This window comes from Coenobita brevimanus, chromosome 53, assembly GCF_032717465.1.
Source record: "Coenobita brevimanus isolate Jiangsu-jjx chromosome 53, ASM3271746v2, whole genome shotgun sequence".
Taxonomy (NCBI): domain Eukaryota; kingdom Metazoa; phylum Arthropoda; class Malacostraca; order Decapoda; family Coenobitidae; genus Coenobita; species Coenobita brevimanus.
In genome coordinates this window covers 3,956,330-3,972,951 of record NC_137006.1, presented here as the reverse complement: position 1 = coordinate 3,972,951, position 16,622 = coordinate 3,956,330, and the positions used below count along the sequence as shown (strand labels likewise).

General features: G+C 44.1%; 1 protein-coding gene across 4 annotated transcripts in view; it reads left to right on the top strand.

Annotated features, from left to right (window-relative positions):
- LOC145400746 (WD repeat and SOCS box-containing protein 1-like) overlaps positions 1 to 16,622 on the top strand; it is a 456,090-nt gene that overhangs the window by 3,503 nt on the left and 435,965 nt on the right. For all 4 annotated transcript variants that reach the window (XR_013897482.1, XR_013897483.1, XM_080273181.1 and 1 more), the window contains exon 3: positions 10,070 to 10,241. Coding sequence is in view for 2 of the 4 variants with exons in the window: in XM_080273181.1 (XP_080129307.1) it covers positions 10,070 to 10,241 (172 nt within the window). In the remaining 2 variants the exon portion in view is untranslated. The remainder of the gene's footprint in view (positions 1 to 10,069; positions 10,242 to 16,622) is intronic.

The window sequence follows — 16,622 nt, the reverse complement described above, 5'->3', positions numbered from 1 at the left end:
CCCGCCTGTATTTGTACTTATATTCCAAAAGTCATATAGTGTTTTATTTACCACTTGAAGTATTTCCATGTTGGATTGAATATCACCTATTAATGTCACCTATTTTTAAAACCAGAAACATGTTAACTTTTATTATTATTATTATTATTATCATCAAATCATCATTAGTTTCATTATTATCATCATTATTTTCATTATTATTATCATTATTGTTATCATGATCGTTATTTTCATCATTATTATTATCATCATTTTCATCATTATTATTACTATCATTATTACAGTATTATTATTATTATTATTATTATTATTATTATTAGCCGATTGTGAGCCAGGAACAGCGTAAGAATATTAGCGAAAAATATCTTAGAGTTATTAGTCTAGGAAATCATCTTAAGCAAAATCATGTAAGTCTGCGTCGTAGTTAAGATGAAGTCCATGTAGTCATGGTGCTTGGGTGACCCTCCACTATCATGCCTACCCCAGTGGACTTTGTGTGGCCACCCGCGCGAGCGATGCGAGCGCAGACACCTGACTGAGTTGTGTTGGTGGTATTATTAATATTGTTATTATTATTTGCTTAGACGCCCATTAATGAGAGTATTATTATTATTATTATTTGCGCAGACGCCGACTTATTGGGTTGAGATGCTGATGATGCTGATGCTGATGATTATTATTACTGGTAGTTTTTTTTCGGTAGTGTTGGTGGTAATAGTAGTGGTAGTAGTAGTGGCAGCAGCAGCAGCAGTAGATTAATAGTAGTAGCAGCAGTAGTAGTAGTAGGAGGAGGAGGAGGGTCGTAAATATAAAATCAAGGCTACTGCTGCTACTACTACTACTACTACTGCTACTACTATAATAATAATAATAATAATAATAGAGGTCGTGGGTGACGATGATGGATGTAAATCGGTCGACATGTGTGCGTATATGATAGAGAACTACATGTGTACGTGAAGAAAGCACCATGTGTACGTGAAGAAGCTACGTGTACGTGAAGAAAGCTACGTGTACGTGAAGAAAGCTACATGTGTACGTGAAGAAAGCTACATGTGTACGTAAGAGCTCATGTGTATGTAATAGCTGCCGTGTGTACGTGATGATAAACTTTCAGTATTTACGTAACAGCTAGTGTACATGAGTTGCAATGTGTACGCTTGTGTACATGACTGCAGTGTGTACATAGCTAACGCGTACATAGAAGCAACGGTGTGTACGTAAGAGCTACTGTATGTACCATGCAGTGTGTACGTGTGTAGGCATGTAAGGGTGGCATGTGTGGTGTGGTGTAAGCTGGTGTTGAATTACATACACACACCAGGTATAGCTGGCATGAAGCACACGGCACCACTCCTCTTGTCTTACCCCCTAACGCCTCTTCCTTACCGATTTATTTTTGGATATGACTGGATATAGTGCTGCTTTGGGTGTCTGCCCTCTCCTCTCTTCCTTCCTTCCTTCCTCTTCAGTCTTTCCTTCATTCTTTCCTCTTCCTGCCTGTGGGTGACTTTACACTCCCTCTTCTGTCTTTCTTTCCTTCATTCTTTCCTCTTCCTTCTGCCTGTGGGTGACTCTACACTCCCTCTTCTGTCTTTCTTTCCTTCATTCTTTCCTCTTCCTTCTGCCTGTGGGTGACTTTACACTCCCTCTTCTTTCTTTCCTTCATTCTTTCCTCGTCCTTCTGCCTGTGGGTAACTTTACACAGTGTGACAAGCCAAATGGTTTCCTGTACACCGGGCAACCATTTACTACGATGGGTGGTAACCATATAACCAAATTTTGGCACCTGGTAGTTTAGTGGGTAATTAAGGCGCTCCAATCAGATTGAGCCGATAAAGGTTTATATCCAAGGGGTGGTTGGGGTTTATTGCTCACGTAATGCCACTCAGGGATGAGTGAGGCTGGTCACTCATCATGTCTGGACTAACTTGCCTAACCCCGGGTTCCTACGCTCCTCATGGGGCAGCATAGGATTGGATGATGGATGGACTGGTTAATGTTTTTTTGTATGTTTGGAAGGTTTTATGTAAAGAGGACGGCAAGGTGTAATAAGCAAAATGAATCGCTCAGGAAAAGGTGTTGGGGAGCTTCCTTTAATGCAGAGTATGGCGATATTGGAAGGATTTATGTAACACATGAGGACGGGAAAGTGTAATAATCAAAATAAATCGCTTTGGAAAGGGTGTTAGGGAAGTGACATTTAAGAAGCTTCGTTACACTTCTTCCTGAGTGATTTATTCTCTGTATTATACTTTAAATAGAGAAAAGCATTGTGTAATTTCTGTTATTCTCTCTCTCTCTCCATCTGCGTGTCTGTCTATATATCTATCTACAGTTCTCTCTCTCTCCATCTACCAGTATGTCTCCATCTGCCAAAATGTCCGTCTCTCTCTCTCTCTCTCTCTCTCTCTCTCTCTCTCTCTCTCTCAGGATACGCCAGTTAGCTGTAATTGCTTGTGGATCGCTACCTTCCTCGCCTGGGTAGGGGCGAACGAGAGGGGGAAGGAGGGAAGGAAGGAAAGGAGGGAGAGAAGGAAGGAGGGAGGATGGAAGGAAGAACTGAGAAGAATGAAGGATGGATGGAGAGAATGGAAGGAAGGAGGGGTGAGGAAGGATGCATGGAGAGGAGGGAAAGATGAAGTGGGGAGGAAGGAAGGAGGGGAGGATGGAGAGAATGGAAGTAAGGATGGAGAGGATGGATGGATGGAGAGAATGAAAGGAGAGACGATGGAAGGAAGAACTGAGGAGAGGAAGGAAGGAAGGAAGGGTGGAGGGAAGAACTGAAAGGAGGAAGGAGGGAAGGATGGAGAGAGGGTTGAAGGAAGTACTGAGGGAAGGAAGGATGGATGGATGGATGGATAGATAGAGGCAATAGAAGAAGGATGGAGGGGAGGAAGGGGAAGCAGAGAAGGAAGGAAGGCAGGGGAAAAAGTGAAGGAGGAAATGGAGAGAGACGCATGTGACATTCTCCAAGTTGCGTACCCCAACCAGACGTAAACAATTTTTTTCTCTCGTAATCTATTAAGACACATTTCTCTCTCTTTATCTGGCGTCAAGTTACGTAAACAAGTCGTATATTGACGTAAGAATAGCGTAAGGGAAAAATAGGCCTGTTTTTCAAATGCGAATTCCGTTGGCCAATTACCGGTTTTGTTTTGATTTGAACGACCAATGGGAGAGAGGCTTTACCCCTCCCCCCCCGCCGTGCTGAGAGAGAGAAGGGGGGGAGAGGTTGAGTAAGACGTAGGCGAGTTTATTTTTAGATTACTTGGCACTTGTTCCTAGGCGATTTGTTTTGCGTAGTGCTGTATGTTATTCTACTCCTGTGCTACATTTCTCCCTATTTACAAGGGAGGGAGGGAGAAAAGGAGAGAAGGAAGGAAGGAGAGAAGGGAGGGAAAAAGGAGAGAAGGAAGGAGGAAGGAGGGAAAAAGGAGAGGGGGAAGGGGGGAGGGAGAGAGGAGAGAAGGAAGGAAGGAGGGAGAAAAGGAGAAGGAAGGATGGAGAAAAGGAAGGAAGGAGGGAAAAAGGAGAGAAGGAAGGGGGGAGGGAGAAAGGAGAGAAGGAAGGAAGGAGGGAAAAAGGAGAGGAGGAAGGTGGGAGAAACGGAAAGGAGGAAGAGAGAAGGAAGGAAAGAGGGAGAGGGAGGGAAGGGAGGAAGAGAAGGAAGGAGGGGAGGATGAGAAAGAAGTGAGAGAGAAAATGGAAGAAAGGAAGGAGAGAAGGAGGGAGGGTAGGGGTGAAGGACAGAGGGGGGAATGTTGCTCCTTGAACCTGAGAGAGAGAGAGAGAGATGAATAACGGTATAAGAAAACGAATATGAATATAGTTATTATTGAGAGAGAGAGAGAGAGAGAGAGGATAACGGTATAGGTTCAGATGAGAGAATATGCCTAAGGTCGTGAGAGAGAGAGAGAGAGAGAGAGAGAGAGAGGGTTGATGTGCTAAAAATCGTTTGTTGCTTATTTTCAAGTGAGCGACCAATGAGAAGGGTTGTGGGCTGTGGTGCCATGTGTGTGAGAGCCAATGAGAGAGAGAGAGAGAGAGTTGGATACACGGGAAAGAATGTAAACACACACACACACACACACACACACACACACACACAGAGTTCAAGATACAAGGGAAAGAATGTAAGGGAAATACGCAAACACACACACACACACACACACATACGAAAGAGAGAGGTGGGGGGGGGGGATCCACGGTGAAATATAGGGGAGAAAGTTACCTCTCTCTCTGTCTCAACTTGATTCATCTTCCCCCTCTCAACCTTATTCATCTCCCCCCCCTCTCTCTCTCTCTCTCAACTATTCATCTCCCCCCCTCTCTCTCATTCATCCCCCCTCTCTACCTTATTCATCTTCCCCCCTCTCTCTCATCCTTATTCATCTTAACTCTCTCTCTCTCTCTCTCTCTCTCTCTCTCTCTCTCTCTCTCTCTCTTAATAGCAATCGTTCCTATTAATATTCACGGCAGAACACATGAAGGCCATCTAGGTCTGTGCTTTCTGTGTAACTGTCTGCAATGGCGAAGGTTACGTGGAAGCAAGGCCAAGGAGGAAACGGAAGGACGAGTTACGTAGATAGTACAGACCTAGAGTACCCCATGCCCCAGAGAGAGAGAGAGGGAGGGAGGGAGAATGGAACTGAGAAGGAAATTACTGGAAAGAATTGTTTGAGAGAGAGAGAGAGAGAGAGAGAGAGAGAGAGTGGAATTGAAAAAGAAAGTATGTAAAGAGAATTGTAAGAGAGAGAGAGGTTATGGAAATGAGGAAAATTGGAGAGAGAGAGGGGCAGAGTACCTGATCTAACTGGTGTGAACTGGTACTGCATACCCCCCTCCCTCCCCCCTCCCCGCTCTCTCATTTTCTTATCCTACCCCCCCTCCCTCCCCCCTCTCTGCTGAGTAAACATTATCACTGCTAAGTTCTCTCTCTCTCTGGCGTAATTTCCAAACCACATTTTGAAATTGCGTTAATTCCCGTTAGGAAATATCCGATTCGTATTCTTTGCGCATGTTTTAGATTTTTTCATCTATTATTCCTCTCTCTCTCTCTCTCTCTCTCTCTCTCTCTCTCTCTCTCTCTCTCTCTCTCACATATACAGTATATTCAGTTCATCATCTACCAAATTTATCCGTTTCCTTCATGAAAGTTAAACGAATTATTACTTGATTTTTTTTTTTAAAGATTTGAGGGGGCCTTTTTCGTCTTACTACTACTACTACTACTGTATTTCAGCCATTTCCTATTTCTTGTATATAAACACCCCATTTTCCTGCAGTTGTAATAGTTCCGGGTACGAAAGTTGCATGGAAGATTTCGATTTTAAAAACTAGCCATTTTAACGTATTGCAAAGCATCATTATCTTGCAATTTTCATAGCTGGTTTAGATATTTTAGGAGTTCCATATTTACCAAAGATTTTATTTATTGTTATTTATTTTAAACGATTTTTTTCCTTCCGTATAAACAAAGACGCTGATTGGTGGAGAGATGGGGTGTGTCCCGGGCTGGGCCAATCAGGTGCCAGCCCTCCCGCCGCCAGCCAATCAGCGCCCGCCTCCCCGTCCTCAGTGAACTTTCATATTTGTGCGCAATATTCAACACAGTTATAGCCGGCTGTGTTTATTTACGGAGTGTGTGGCAACAGGAAATTATGTAGGAATGATTGCGAGTAGCGGTGGAATGAAGACGATACATATTAGTTCAAAATTAAGTACAGATGACGAGGCAGTGTGTTTACGGTATGTGTGGCAGTAGGAAGTAATGAATGTTTGCGTGTAGCGGTGAATGAAGGACGATAGTTCAGTACCGTGAGGACATTAGAGAGATGGAAGCGGAGTACATAAGAGTACATTTGAAGTACAGATGGCAGGATGCTTGTTGAAAAATGCTAATACTATTAATATCAAACCAGCGTGAAGAGAAACGAATTTTAAAACACACACACACACACACACACACACACACACACACACAAAAGCTTGGAAATTTTTATAGGAAAGATTTCTCTCTCTCTCTCTCTCTCTCTCTCTCTCTCTCTCTCTCTCTCTCTCTCATGGAAATGTCTCGCCGAATTATAAACGTATCAGTAGTTTTCCTCCTTCACTTCATGTTGTTCCTGGTAGCCTGTTCCTTTGTTCCTGTACGCCAATCTATCTACCTATCTATTGCCAGACGCCTCAATCCCGTTTGGGGTGGCCACAAACAAATCGCCTCTAAGTCGCCCTGTCCCCCGCCACTTCACTGCCCTGCTCCCAACTCACCAACATTAGTGATTAATCCCCATATCTGTGCTCCAGCTCTTGTCTCATTCAATTCGTTTCATTCTGTTATTTTTCGTCTGTCCTGTTTTTCGTTCATTTTTTCATATATAACCGTCAAATTTGTTCGGATTTTTGTTAGATTTCTCCCCAGTCATTTTTAGAGAGAGAGAGAGAGAGAGAGAGGAAGGATGGAGGAAAGGGCAGGTGGGAGGAAGGAATGAAGTAAGATGTGGAGGGATGGAAGGAAGGAAAGGAGGGAAAGGGAGGAAGAAGGAATGAAGGACAAAAGCGTAAGGAAGGATGGAGGAAAAAGAAGGTTGGAGGGAAAAGGAATGAAGGAGGGAAGGAAATAAGGAAAAGGCGGAAGAGAAAAAAATGAATGAAGAAAGGAGGGAATGAAACCAGGAAAAGTTTGAGAGAGAGAGAGAGATGAAGCTAGGAAAAGTTTGAGAGATGAAGCTAGGAAAAGTTTGAGAGAGAGAGATGAAGCTAGGAAAAGTTTGAGAGAGAGAGATGAAGCTAGGAAAAGTTTGAGAGATGAAGCTAGGAAAAGTTTGAGAGAGAGAGATGAAGCTAGGAAAAGTTTGAGAGAGAGAGATGAAGCTAGGAAAAGTTTGAGAGAGAATTATTCTGGAAATTAGAGAACAATGACACGTAAATATAACAAAAGGAAAAAAAGAACTTGAAATTTAAAGGTCCCGCCCAAACCGAGGATATAAAGGACGGGATGGACGGAAATCTGTCAGTCTTGCCTGGACTTCGGTAGTGAGAGGATTGTTGCCCCTCGTCCCTGACATTCTTTGTGACTTTCTACAAACTGCTGATTATTTTTGTTGTCCGGAGACTTGTGCTTTGAAAAGTATCGAAGGGAAATCAATGGAATTCACAGAAGCCGCTCAACGAATGATTAATGGTGAGTTGGGGAGAACGGAGGATGTAGGGAGGCTAGGAGAGGGAGGGAGAGAAGGCAGCTGAATCCCAAGTACAGGCTTTAGTTGTCCCTCTCCTGCATCCCACTCACTCCCTCTCCCTCTCTTGGGGTGTGGCGAGGGATTTGAGGGAGGGTATAATTGGGAAGCTCCACCGCCTGTACATCGGTGCCACCACGTGAAGGCGTCCCTCCTGCGCTGGGGGGGGGGGAGAGGGAGAGAGAGACTGGGAGGAAGGAAATGAGAGGACAGGAGGGCAAGGAAATGGAAGAGAAGGAAAGAAAAGAAAGAAGAAGGGAGGAAAGATTATAGGAAAGGGGGTAGGGATAGGAGTGTGGTTGGAGGGAGGGAGGTTATTTGAGGAGGCGGTGGTGGAGGTAGGGAAGGGAGAGAAGGAAGGAGGGAGGAAAAGAATAAGGGAAGAAAGGAAGAGGAGAGAAAGAAGGGAAGAAGATATAGGTGGGTGCTATGATGGGCTCTGTTGCGTAATTATCTCTGGGAATTATATATACAATCTTTTTTTTCTTTCATTTTCTTTCATTCATTCATATATACATACATATACTTAGGTCCGTCCATACGTACATGTGCACATACCCTGGCACAGATACAACCACCCTTACATAACATACCCTTGACATGCATCTCTCTCTCTCTCTCTCTCTCTCTCTCTCTCTCTCTCTCTCTCTCTCTCACACACACACACACACACACACACACACACACACACACACACACATGGAATACTGTTATGTGCACCAGAAGTATTCATGTAATAAAAATATACATTTCAGCCTGACTCATGCCCAGAAAAATCCAGTTTGGTAACACACACACACACACATGGTAGTTACACATACTGTACATACATAAATACATGCATATATCATTTTCGTCGGTACATACACTACATACATCCGCGGAGAGAGAGCGACGGGGGGGGGGGGAGACGGAGGGAGTGCCTTCATCCTTCCTGTGTGCGTACGTGAGATAGGTCACGTACACGCACATGTTCACATACCTGTACACACACACGCACACACAGTCTGAGAAACTGCATTGTCACTGACAATTCTTTACGTAAATACCTCTCTCTCTCTCTCTCTCTCTCTCTCTCTCTCTCTCAGTACTTTGTGTGAGTTCATTCATTAACACATTCCATTTACTAATACATGCATACATAACATCCTTTTAGTACACACACACACACATACATAACATCGTTTTGATACATAGGTACATTCTTTTAATACATATATACACATACGTACATAAACCCTTTTAATACATACATGCATACACCCATTTAATACATACACAAATATATTCATCCGTTTAATAATACATACTTACATACATACTGTTATACACTCATACAGCATTTTGGTTTATCTTTCTCTCACACACACACACACACACACACACACACACAGTCAATGAGCGAGGTGATTAGACAATAACAGTACATGTAATATTAGTACTGGGCACCGTACTTTTTGAATGTTGAGAGAGGGGGAGAGTTGGTGTGTGTGTGTTACCCCCTTGAACCCACACATGGTAGTGATGATTCTGGAAACAGCTCTCTCTCTCTCTCTCTCTCTCTCTCTCCATTTTATTCTTATTAATCTTGTTATTATAGTTTTAATTATTTTCATATTGCTGTTACTATTATTATTATTATTATGCTATTATTGGTACTGGTATTTATTATTATTATTAAGCAATTATTGGTATTATTATTATTTTTACTATTATTATTATTATTATTATTATTATTATAGAGGCCCTGAACAATAGCTGATGTTAAACTCTTACCAACCGTACCCTTATTAAACCCATGTTACTGCTTCTTGTACTGTACACTATGGTACGAACATGCTCCTTGAAATAGTCTAGTTTTTGTCTCTCTCTCTCTCTCTCTCTCTCTCTCTCTCTCTCTCGAACACACACGCACACGCGCACACACTATTATGGTTATTCAAGCACGCTCACAGTACCGCACATATATAAACACAATATGGTCACTCATGCACACAATACGGCACACACACACACACACACACACACACACACACACACACACACACACACACACACGGGACAAACTGATGACGTAGGGAACACACCGAGATAGATTTCATAGAATGGACGTGGAAAGAGAGAGAGAGAATTCTTTGAAACCATTTTTGCTTGTAACTTCTAGGTACCGGTATGATGAGAGCACACACACACACACACACACACACACACACGCACACACACACACAAAACCTTATCCATGGTCGCATCTCAGGACAAGCAGTGCACACAGAATTGCCTTTCATTATTATAACTGCGAAATAAATACTTCCTCGTGTGTGTGTGTGTGTGTGTGACCATAATCATTCTCTCTCCCTCTCTCTCTCTCTCTCTACGGGTTATGCTGATGGTGTGGGCGAGCTACTGACGAATTGGGAGGGCGGATCCATTTACCAGCCTAGAGGGGGGGAGTCCTGGGCGAATCCATATATCAACCAAGGGGAGAATGCTGGGCGAAGCCATTTATCAATCAAGGGGGGAGTCCTGGACGAATCCATTTACTAACTAAGGGGGGAGTCCTGGGCGAATCCATTTACCAACCTAGGGGGGGGGGTTCTGCGGGAATCCATTTACCAACTAGGGGGGAGTCCTTGGCAAATCCATTTACCAACCAAGGGGGATGTCTGGTCGAATCCATTTACCAACCAAGGGGGGAGTCCTGGGCGAATCCATTTTCCATCCTAGTGGGGGAGTCCTACCCTAACTTTACACCACCAAGCCTCTCCTAACCCACCCTGTCCGAGTCTAACGCACATCCTAACTCACTCTAACTCCAATTTCACTCTTAGGTTGTGCTGGTGTTGTGGGTGAACTACTGACGGGGAGGGAGGGCGCGTCCAATTACCAGCCTGGAGGGGAGTCCTGGTCCTGTGCCTTCGCTCCTGATGAGTCAAGATTCGCGTGGTCCTGTGGCTTCAGAAAGGTCGTTATCCTGCCCTGGAACTCCTATAAAAACTGCTTGTAAGTACACACACGTTGCTGGTCTCCCTCGCCTCCTCCCCTAGCCGCTACCATGGCAACACTTTTGTTAGTCAGTAACTAGGAGTGTTTGCAAGTATAGTAGTTCTTGCTTCTCTCTCTCTCTCTCTCCCTCCCTCCCTCCCTCCCTCCCCCCCATGGCCAAACCACCCATAGACAGCCAATCCAGTTCCACTCCCTCCTCCTTCCCCACTCCCTCTCATCCTCCCTCCCTCTCTCCCTTTTCCTCTCCCTCTCTCACTCCGTGTCATCTTCCTCCCTCTTTCCCTGTCATCTTCCTCCTTCACTCCCTGTCTTTCTCCTTCACTCCCTCTCTTCCTCCCTCCCTCCCTCCCTCTTTTCCTCCCTCCCTCCCTCTTCCTCCCTCCCTTTCCCCCTCCCTCCCTCCCATACACAGGCCTACCCTTTCTCTCCATCTTCACCCTGTTCCTGCCCAACCTGTTTTTCTCCCTCCACAAACCCAACTTCTCTCCATCTTTACTTTCGACCTCACCATTTCGTCACTTCTCCGATAGTATAGCACTTCTTCGTGACTAGCACCATTTGTAGTGTCAATCTGTTAATACGTCGGCATTCAAGATAGAGGGATGGCAATTTTAGGCTAAATTAGGGCGAAACGAATAGCACTTCTTCGTGACTAGCACCATTTTCTAGTGTCCTGTTAACATGTCAGCATTCAAGTTGGAGAGATGGTAATTTTAGGCCAAGTTAGAGTGAATTGAGTATAGTGCAAGTTGAGATAGATTAATTGATCACTACACTTTGGAGGGATGGAGTGGAGAGGTATATAAGAGAGGGGGGGGGTGAGCTGGGGGGAAGGCAGGGAAATGGCAGGGCGATATGGAGGCGATTTGTTTGTGGCCACCCCATATTGGATTGAGGGGTCTGGTAATCTCACTCATTTACTTCATTCTTCCATCTCATCCTCGGCCTCCACCTCCCCCTTCTCCCATCCACCTCACTTCCACACACTAGTTATAGTCTTTCTCCATCCTCTCCACATGGCCAAACCACCTCAATGTCTTTCTCCTAACGCTCTGTCACATCCACATCCACGCCACAACACGCCTTCATTTCTTAATTTTCAGTCTCTCTCTCTCTCTCTCTCTCTCTCTCTCTCTCTCTCTCTCTCTCTCTCTCAAAGGTACACACACACACACACACACACACACACACACAGGTAAGGTAGCAGTTTGCCTGTGAAATTTAATAAGTGATATATAAGCACAAGGTTGGTAAGTTAGCACACACTCATGATATGTACACATGGTTAGCACATCCATGATACGTACACAGTTAGCACACAGTCATACGTACACAGGGAGATAATACATACACATGCCTAGTACACACAGCCATGACACGTACACAAAGCACACAATCATACGTACACAGGGAAATAATACATACACATGCCTAGTACACACAGCAGACACCCGGTACACATCCCCTGTTACTTACACAAAGCACACAATCATACATACACAGGGAAATAATACACATGCCTAGTACACACAGCAGAGACACCCGGTACACATCCACTGTTACGTACACAAAGCACACAATCATACGTACACAGGGAAATAATACATACACGCCTAGTACACACAGAATCAGACACGTACACAAAGCACAATCATACGTACACAGGGACACAATACACATGCCTAGTACACACACAATCAGACACACTCGGTACACATCTACACTTACATAAAAGCGGCAGGTGTACAGGTGTGCCTCGTCTCCCCTGCCTCACCTGGGCGTGGCGCCAGGGTGAGGCAGACCACGCCACACCACCCTAAGGCATTCCACACCACACCACCCCAATGCATTCCTCAGTGTGCCACCCAGCGCCCCGGCCCATGGCGATTTAGTTTTAGTATTTCGTAGGTCAGTTTTGGCGCCTGTTTCTTCCTGTTTACATGTTTGTCTTGTGTGAGATTTCTTTGGCTTTATTTGCCCTCCTTGCCTAATTCTGTAGCCTCCTCTTCCTCCTCCTCCCCCTCCCCGTCTCGCAGGTCTTTGACACAATCTGTTCATTTCCTCCACCCTCATCTCTTCGTCCTTCCTGTCTTCCTTCCTCCATCGCCATTATCCTCTCCATATATAAATTATCTTCTATAGTATCTATATTGTTTTAAGTACACTCGCTTAAAGGCCGCCTTCGGTGACCTCCGCTTGATGTCAAAAGGCCAGAAATGAGTAATAACTCGGGAACCGATGGTCTGGTTGGATTGGAAATTGTTTTATTGTTAAGTTACAGCATTTTAACGGTGCCTCTCTGCAACAACACCTGCGCTACGGTGCGGCGGTGTTGTCGTGTGACTGTAACCAACCAACATACGGAAATCCGATTATTATAGTTTAGATTTAGATTTAATGTGGAGAATAAGTCGATCAGGAAGAGGTGTTACGGATTTGTCAAAGGTAGAATAAATGACTATGGTAATTTTCGGAAGTACAATAAATCGTGAGGTAATTTTCAAAGGTAGAATGAATCGGGAAGGAAGAGGTGCTAGGAACAGACTCGGAACTGTGTATAGCAACTCGTCCTTGCGGAAGTTAGGTCACACGAGGCAGGTCTGGCCGTCACGTGAGGCCGAGATCACGTGTGTTGGCCTCTCCCTCAAACCGGTACCCATTGCACCACAGTGGATGGCCAGGGGCAGTGGTGGCGGTGGTGTGGGGAAGGAAGTGGTGGCGGTGGTGTGGGGGAGGCAGTGGTGGTGGTAGTGTGGGGGAGGCAGTGGTGGCGGTGTGGTAGTGGTGGTGGTGTGGGGGAGGCAGTGGTGGCGGTGTGGGGGAGGCAGTGGTGGCGATGTGGTGGTGGTGTGGGGGAGGCAGTGGTGGTGGTGATGATGGTGTGGGGGAGGGCAGTGGTGGTGGTGGTGGTGTGGGGGAGGCGGTGGTGGTGGTAGCAGTATTGGTGGTGGTAGTAATAATATTACTGGTGGTAGTAGTAGTAGTAGTAGTAGAGGTAGCAGTAGTAGTAGTGGTGGTGGCGGTAGTAGTAGCTACCAGTAGTAGTTAAGGGTAGGCAGGTTAGGGAATCATCATCATTTTCTTTACTACTACTACAGCTGCTACTACTATTATTATTATTATTTTTTATTATTATTATTACTTTTTATTATTATTATTACTACTACAGTATTTTAATACGGGAACTAACCAATGTTTTATTTGTCTTTCTCACTCTAGCTTAAACAGGACCCCAACATAGTAAGTTAAAGTTAGAACTAGCTCTATTTTCACACTTTTACCTCCATTTTCTCTAGTTAGAATTAAAGCCAGTTCTAGTTTCACATTTTTATCCATTTTCTCTCAAGTTAGAATTAGAACTAGATCTATTTCCCCACATCTGTCTCCACTTTCTCTACCCGGAATTAAAGCTATCTCTACTGTAGCCTTTTTGACTCTCCCCCTTTTTTTTTTCTTTTTTTTTTTAATCGGTAAAGTTAGAACTATCTCTACTATTTCCCCCGGTTGCTTCCCCACTTCTATAGCTTGTAAGTAGGAATAGAGCTGGCTTTATTTTCACACTTCCTCTCCCCTCTCTGGTGTCTATGCATGGCTTGGATTTTTTGTTTATTGTTAGAGAGAGAGAGAGAGAGCACTTAGAGGCATAGGGAATGAGGACAAGAGAGAGAGAGAGAGAGAAAGAATACACAGGGATAGGTAAGAGAGTCACTTAGAATAAGGACAGATGGATGACAAAAAAGAGAGAGCGAGCGCTTAGGGAATGAGGACAAGAGAGAGAGCACCTGGAGGCAAAGGGAATGAGGAGAAAAGATAGGAGAGAGAGATGAGAGTACACAGGGATAGGTGAGAGAGAGAGAGAGCACCTAGAGGCATAGGGAATGAGGAGAAAAAAGATAGGAGAGAGAGAGAGAGAGAGAGAGAGAGAGACGTGAGAATACACAGGGATAGGTGAGAGAGAGAGAGAGAGAGAGAACACAGGAATAGGTCAGAGAGAGAGAGAGAGCACTTAGATGCCTAGGGAATGAGGACATGAGAGAGAAAGAGTGAAAATACACAAGGATAGGTGAGAGAGAGAGAGGTGAGAAATAGAGAGAATGGGCTGTAGTGAAGGAATGTTGTTACGTAAGCCAGTGACGTAACAGGCCTGCAGTCTGCCCCACTTTAACCCTTTATATAACGAAGGATATACCCCGGGGTGTCTGGTGGCCTTGTCCGGCTGTCCCCCCTAAGGATTATCGGACGCGTGGTGTTTAATTCCCGTAGACTTTTTGTGAAGCCTCGTGTTTAGGAAACTTATGGACGTTGTTGTTGTTATTTTCTATTTATTATTATTATTATTATTATTATTATTATTATTGTATCCGGCTTTAAATAAGTGCCGTATATTATTATTATTATTATTATTATTATTATCGTTCTACTACTACTACTACAACTAATACTGTTGCTGTTACTGGTGCAGCTCCTCCTACTACTGCTATACCTACTAGTACTATTACCACCACCACCACTACTATTACTACTTCAACTACTGCTAGCACTACCACCACCACTACTAATTGTTATTATTATCATCATCATCATTTTTATTGTATACTGTCACTAACCCCTTCACATCGTCTCTTAGGCTGCAGTTTGACCTACCACACCCACCACCACATCCCCTCTTTATATAACGTTTGTGTGTGTGTGTGTGTGTGTGTGTGTGTGTGTGTGTTTCGGTCTGGCTGGCTGGGTGCAGGGTGGCTTGATTGGGTTTGTTAGTTTGAGATGGGTTGGGTTGGGTTAGGTTAGGTTGGGTTTGTGGTAGGTCAAAGTAATGATATTTTTTTCACTGGTTTCTGCTAATTCTCTCTCTCTCTCTCTCTCTCTCTCTCTCTCTCTCTCTCTAAGACAAATGGCACTGAAACATGCAAGACTGCAGCTTCAGGGTCATGGTCTCTGATTTGGGAGAGACTGACTAGGAGTGTGTGTGTGTGTGTAACTATTCACGTGAATATCAGTGTGACGTTTGTGTGTGGGTGTGTGTATCGACCCACGTCCATAAGTGACAGCTGTGTGTGTGTGTGTGTGTGTGTGTGTGTGTGTGTGTGTGTAACTATTCACATGATTATCAGTGACGTTTGTGTGTGTGTGTGTGTGTGTGTGTGTGTAACTACCCACGTGCATATGAATATGACAGCTAAGTGTGTGTGTGTGTGTGTGTGAGAGAGAGAGAGAGAGAGAGAGAACCAACCATGCGCATACGAATGTGACAGCTGAGAGAGAGAGAGAGAGAGAGAGAGAGAGAGAGAGAGAGAGAGAGAGTAGGGGAGGATTATAAAGAAGACAATACATTTTATCTTTGGTGGGCGGAGAGAGAGAGAGAGAGAGAGAGAGATAAGGAGGGATGGAGGAGATCACCTACGTATCACAATATATATAGTCTGTGTCGCTATGTCGCGTGTTTGGTGTTCTAACCGACCGGTGCTGTGTGGGTCATGGAGGATACCGTAACGCCGTTCTGTATGCGATTCAGTTTGCAGATTAATACCTTGTTTTTCCTTGCACATCATTGGTGCCAGTTGTGTCGATATTGTTGTTATTTTCATTTTCTTTTGTGCTAGTGTAGGTGTTATGGGAAGCTTCGTAACGTCCTTTCTTTTGCGGTTTATTTTACGGCGGGAAGGACAAGAGAAAATTGTTACAGGGGCTTCGTCATACATACCCTAGATAGATAGACACAGATAGATAGATAGAGAGAGAGAGAGAGAGAGAGAGAGTTTAAACACGGGATGACAAGAGTAAATTGTCTTAGAGGCTTCCTGACGCCGCCTCCTCAGCGATTTATTCTGTAGTAGGGATAGAGTAAATTATCTTAGGAGCTTCGTAAGTCGTAACGCCTCTTAACGATTGATTTAGCAGCGGGGATGACAAGAGGAAAGTAAATTGTCATCCGTAACGCCTTTTCCGGAGTGATTTATTTTAGGGATGACAAAGAGGAGAGTGGTGTATTTCGTAACCCCTTTTCCTCATCGACTCATTCTGTAGTGGGGGTGACTAGAATAGACAGGGATGTTGCAATGTACCGGACTTATCGCAGGCGCCACCCCCCTCCCTCTCCCGTAACATATTTTCTTTTGCTACTTGACCGTTGTAATTGTTATTGAGGCTACTTGAGCGTTTTATCAGGTTAGGCAAGAGGTGTATTTAAAGCGTTAGTGCCAGGGACATTATTATTATTATTATTATTATTATTATTTATTATTATTATTATTATTGCTGGTATTGTTTATTATCATTATCGTGTTCATTATTATTTTTATTACATTATTATTATTATTATTATTATTATTATTATTATTATTACCGTAGTAGTAGTAATATTGTGACTACTTG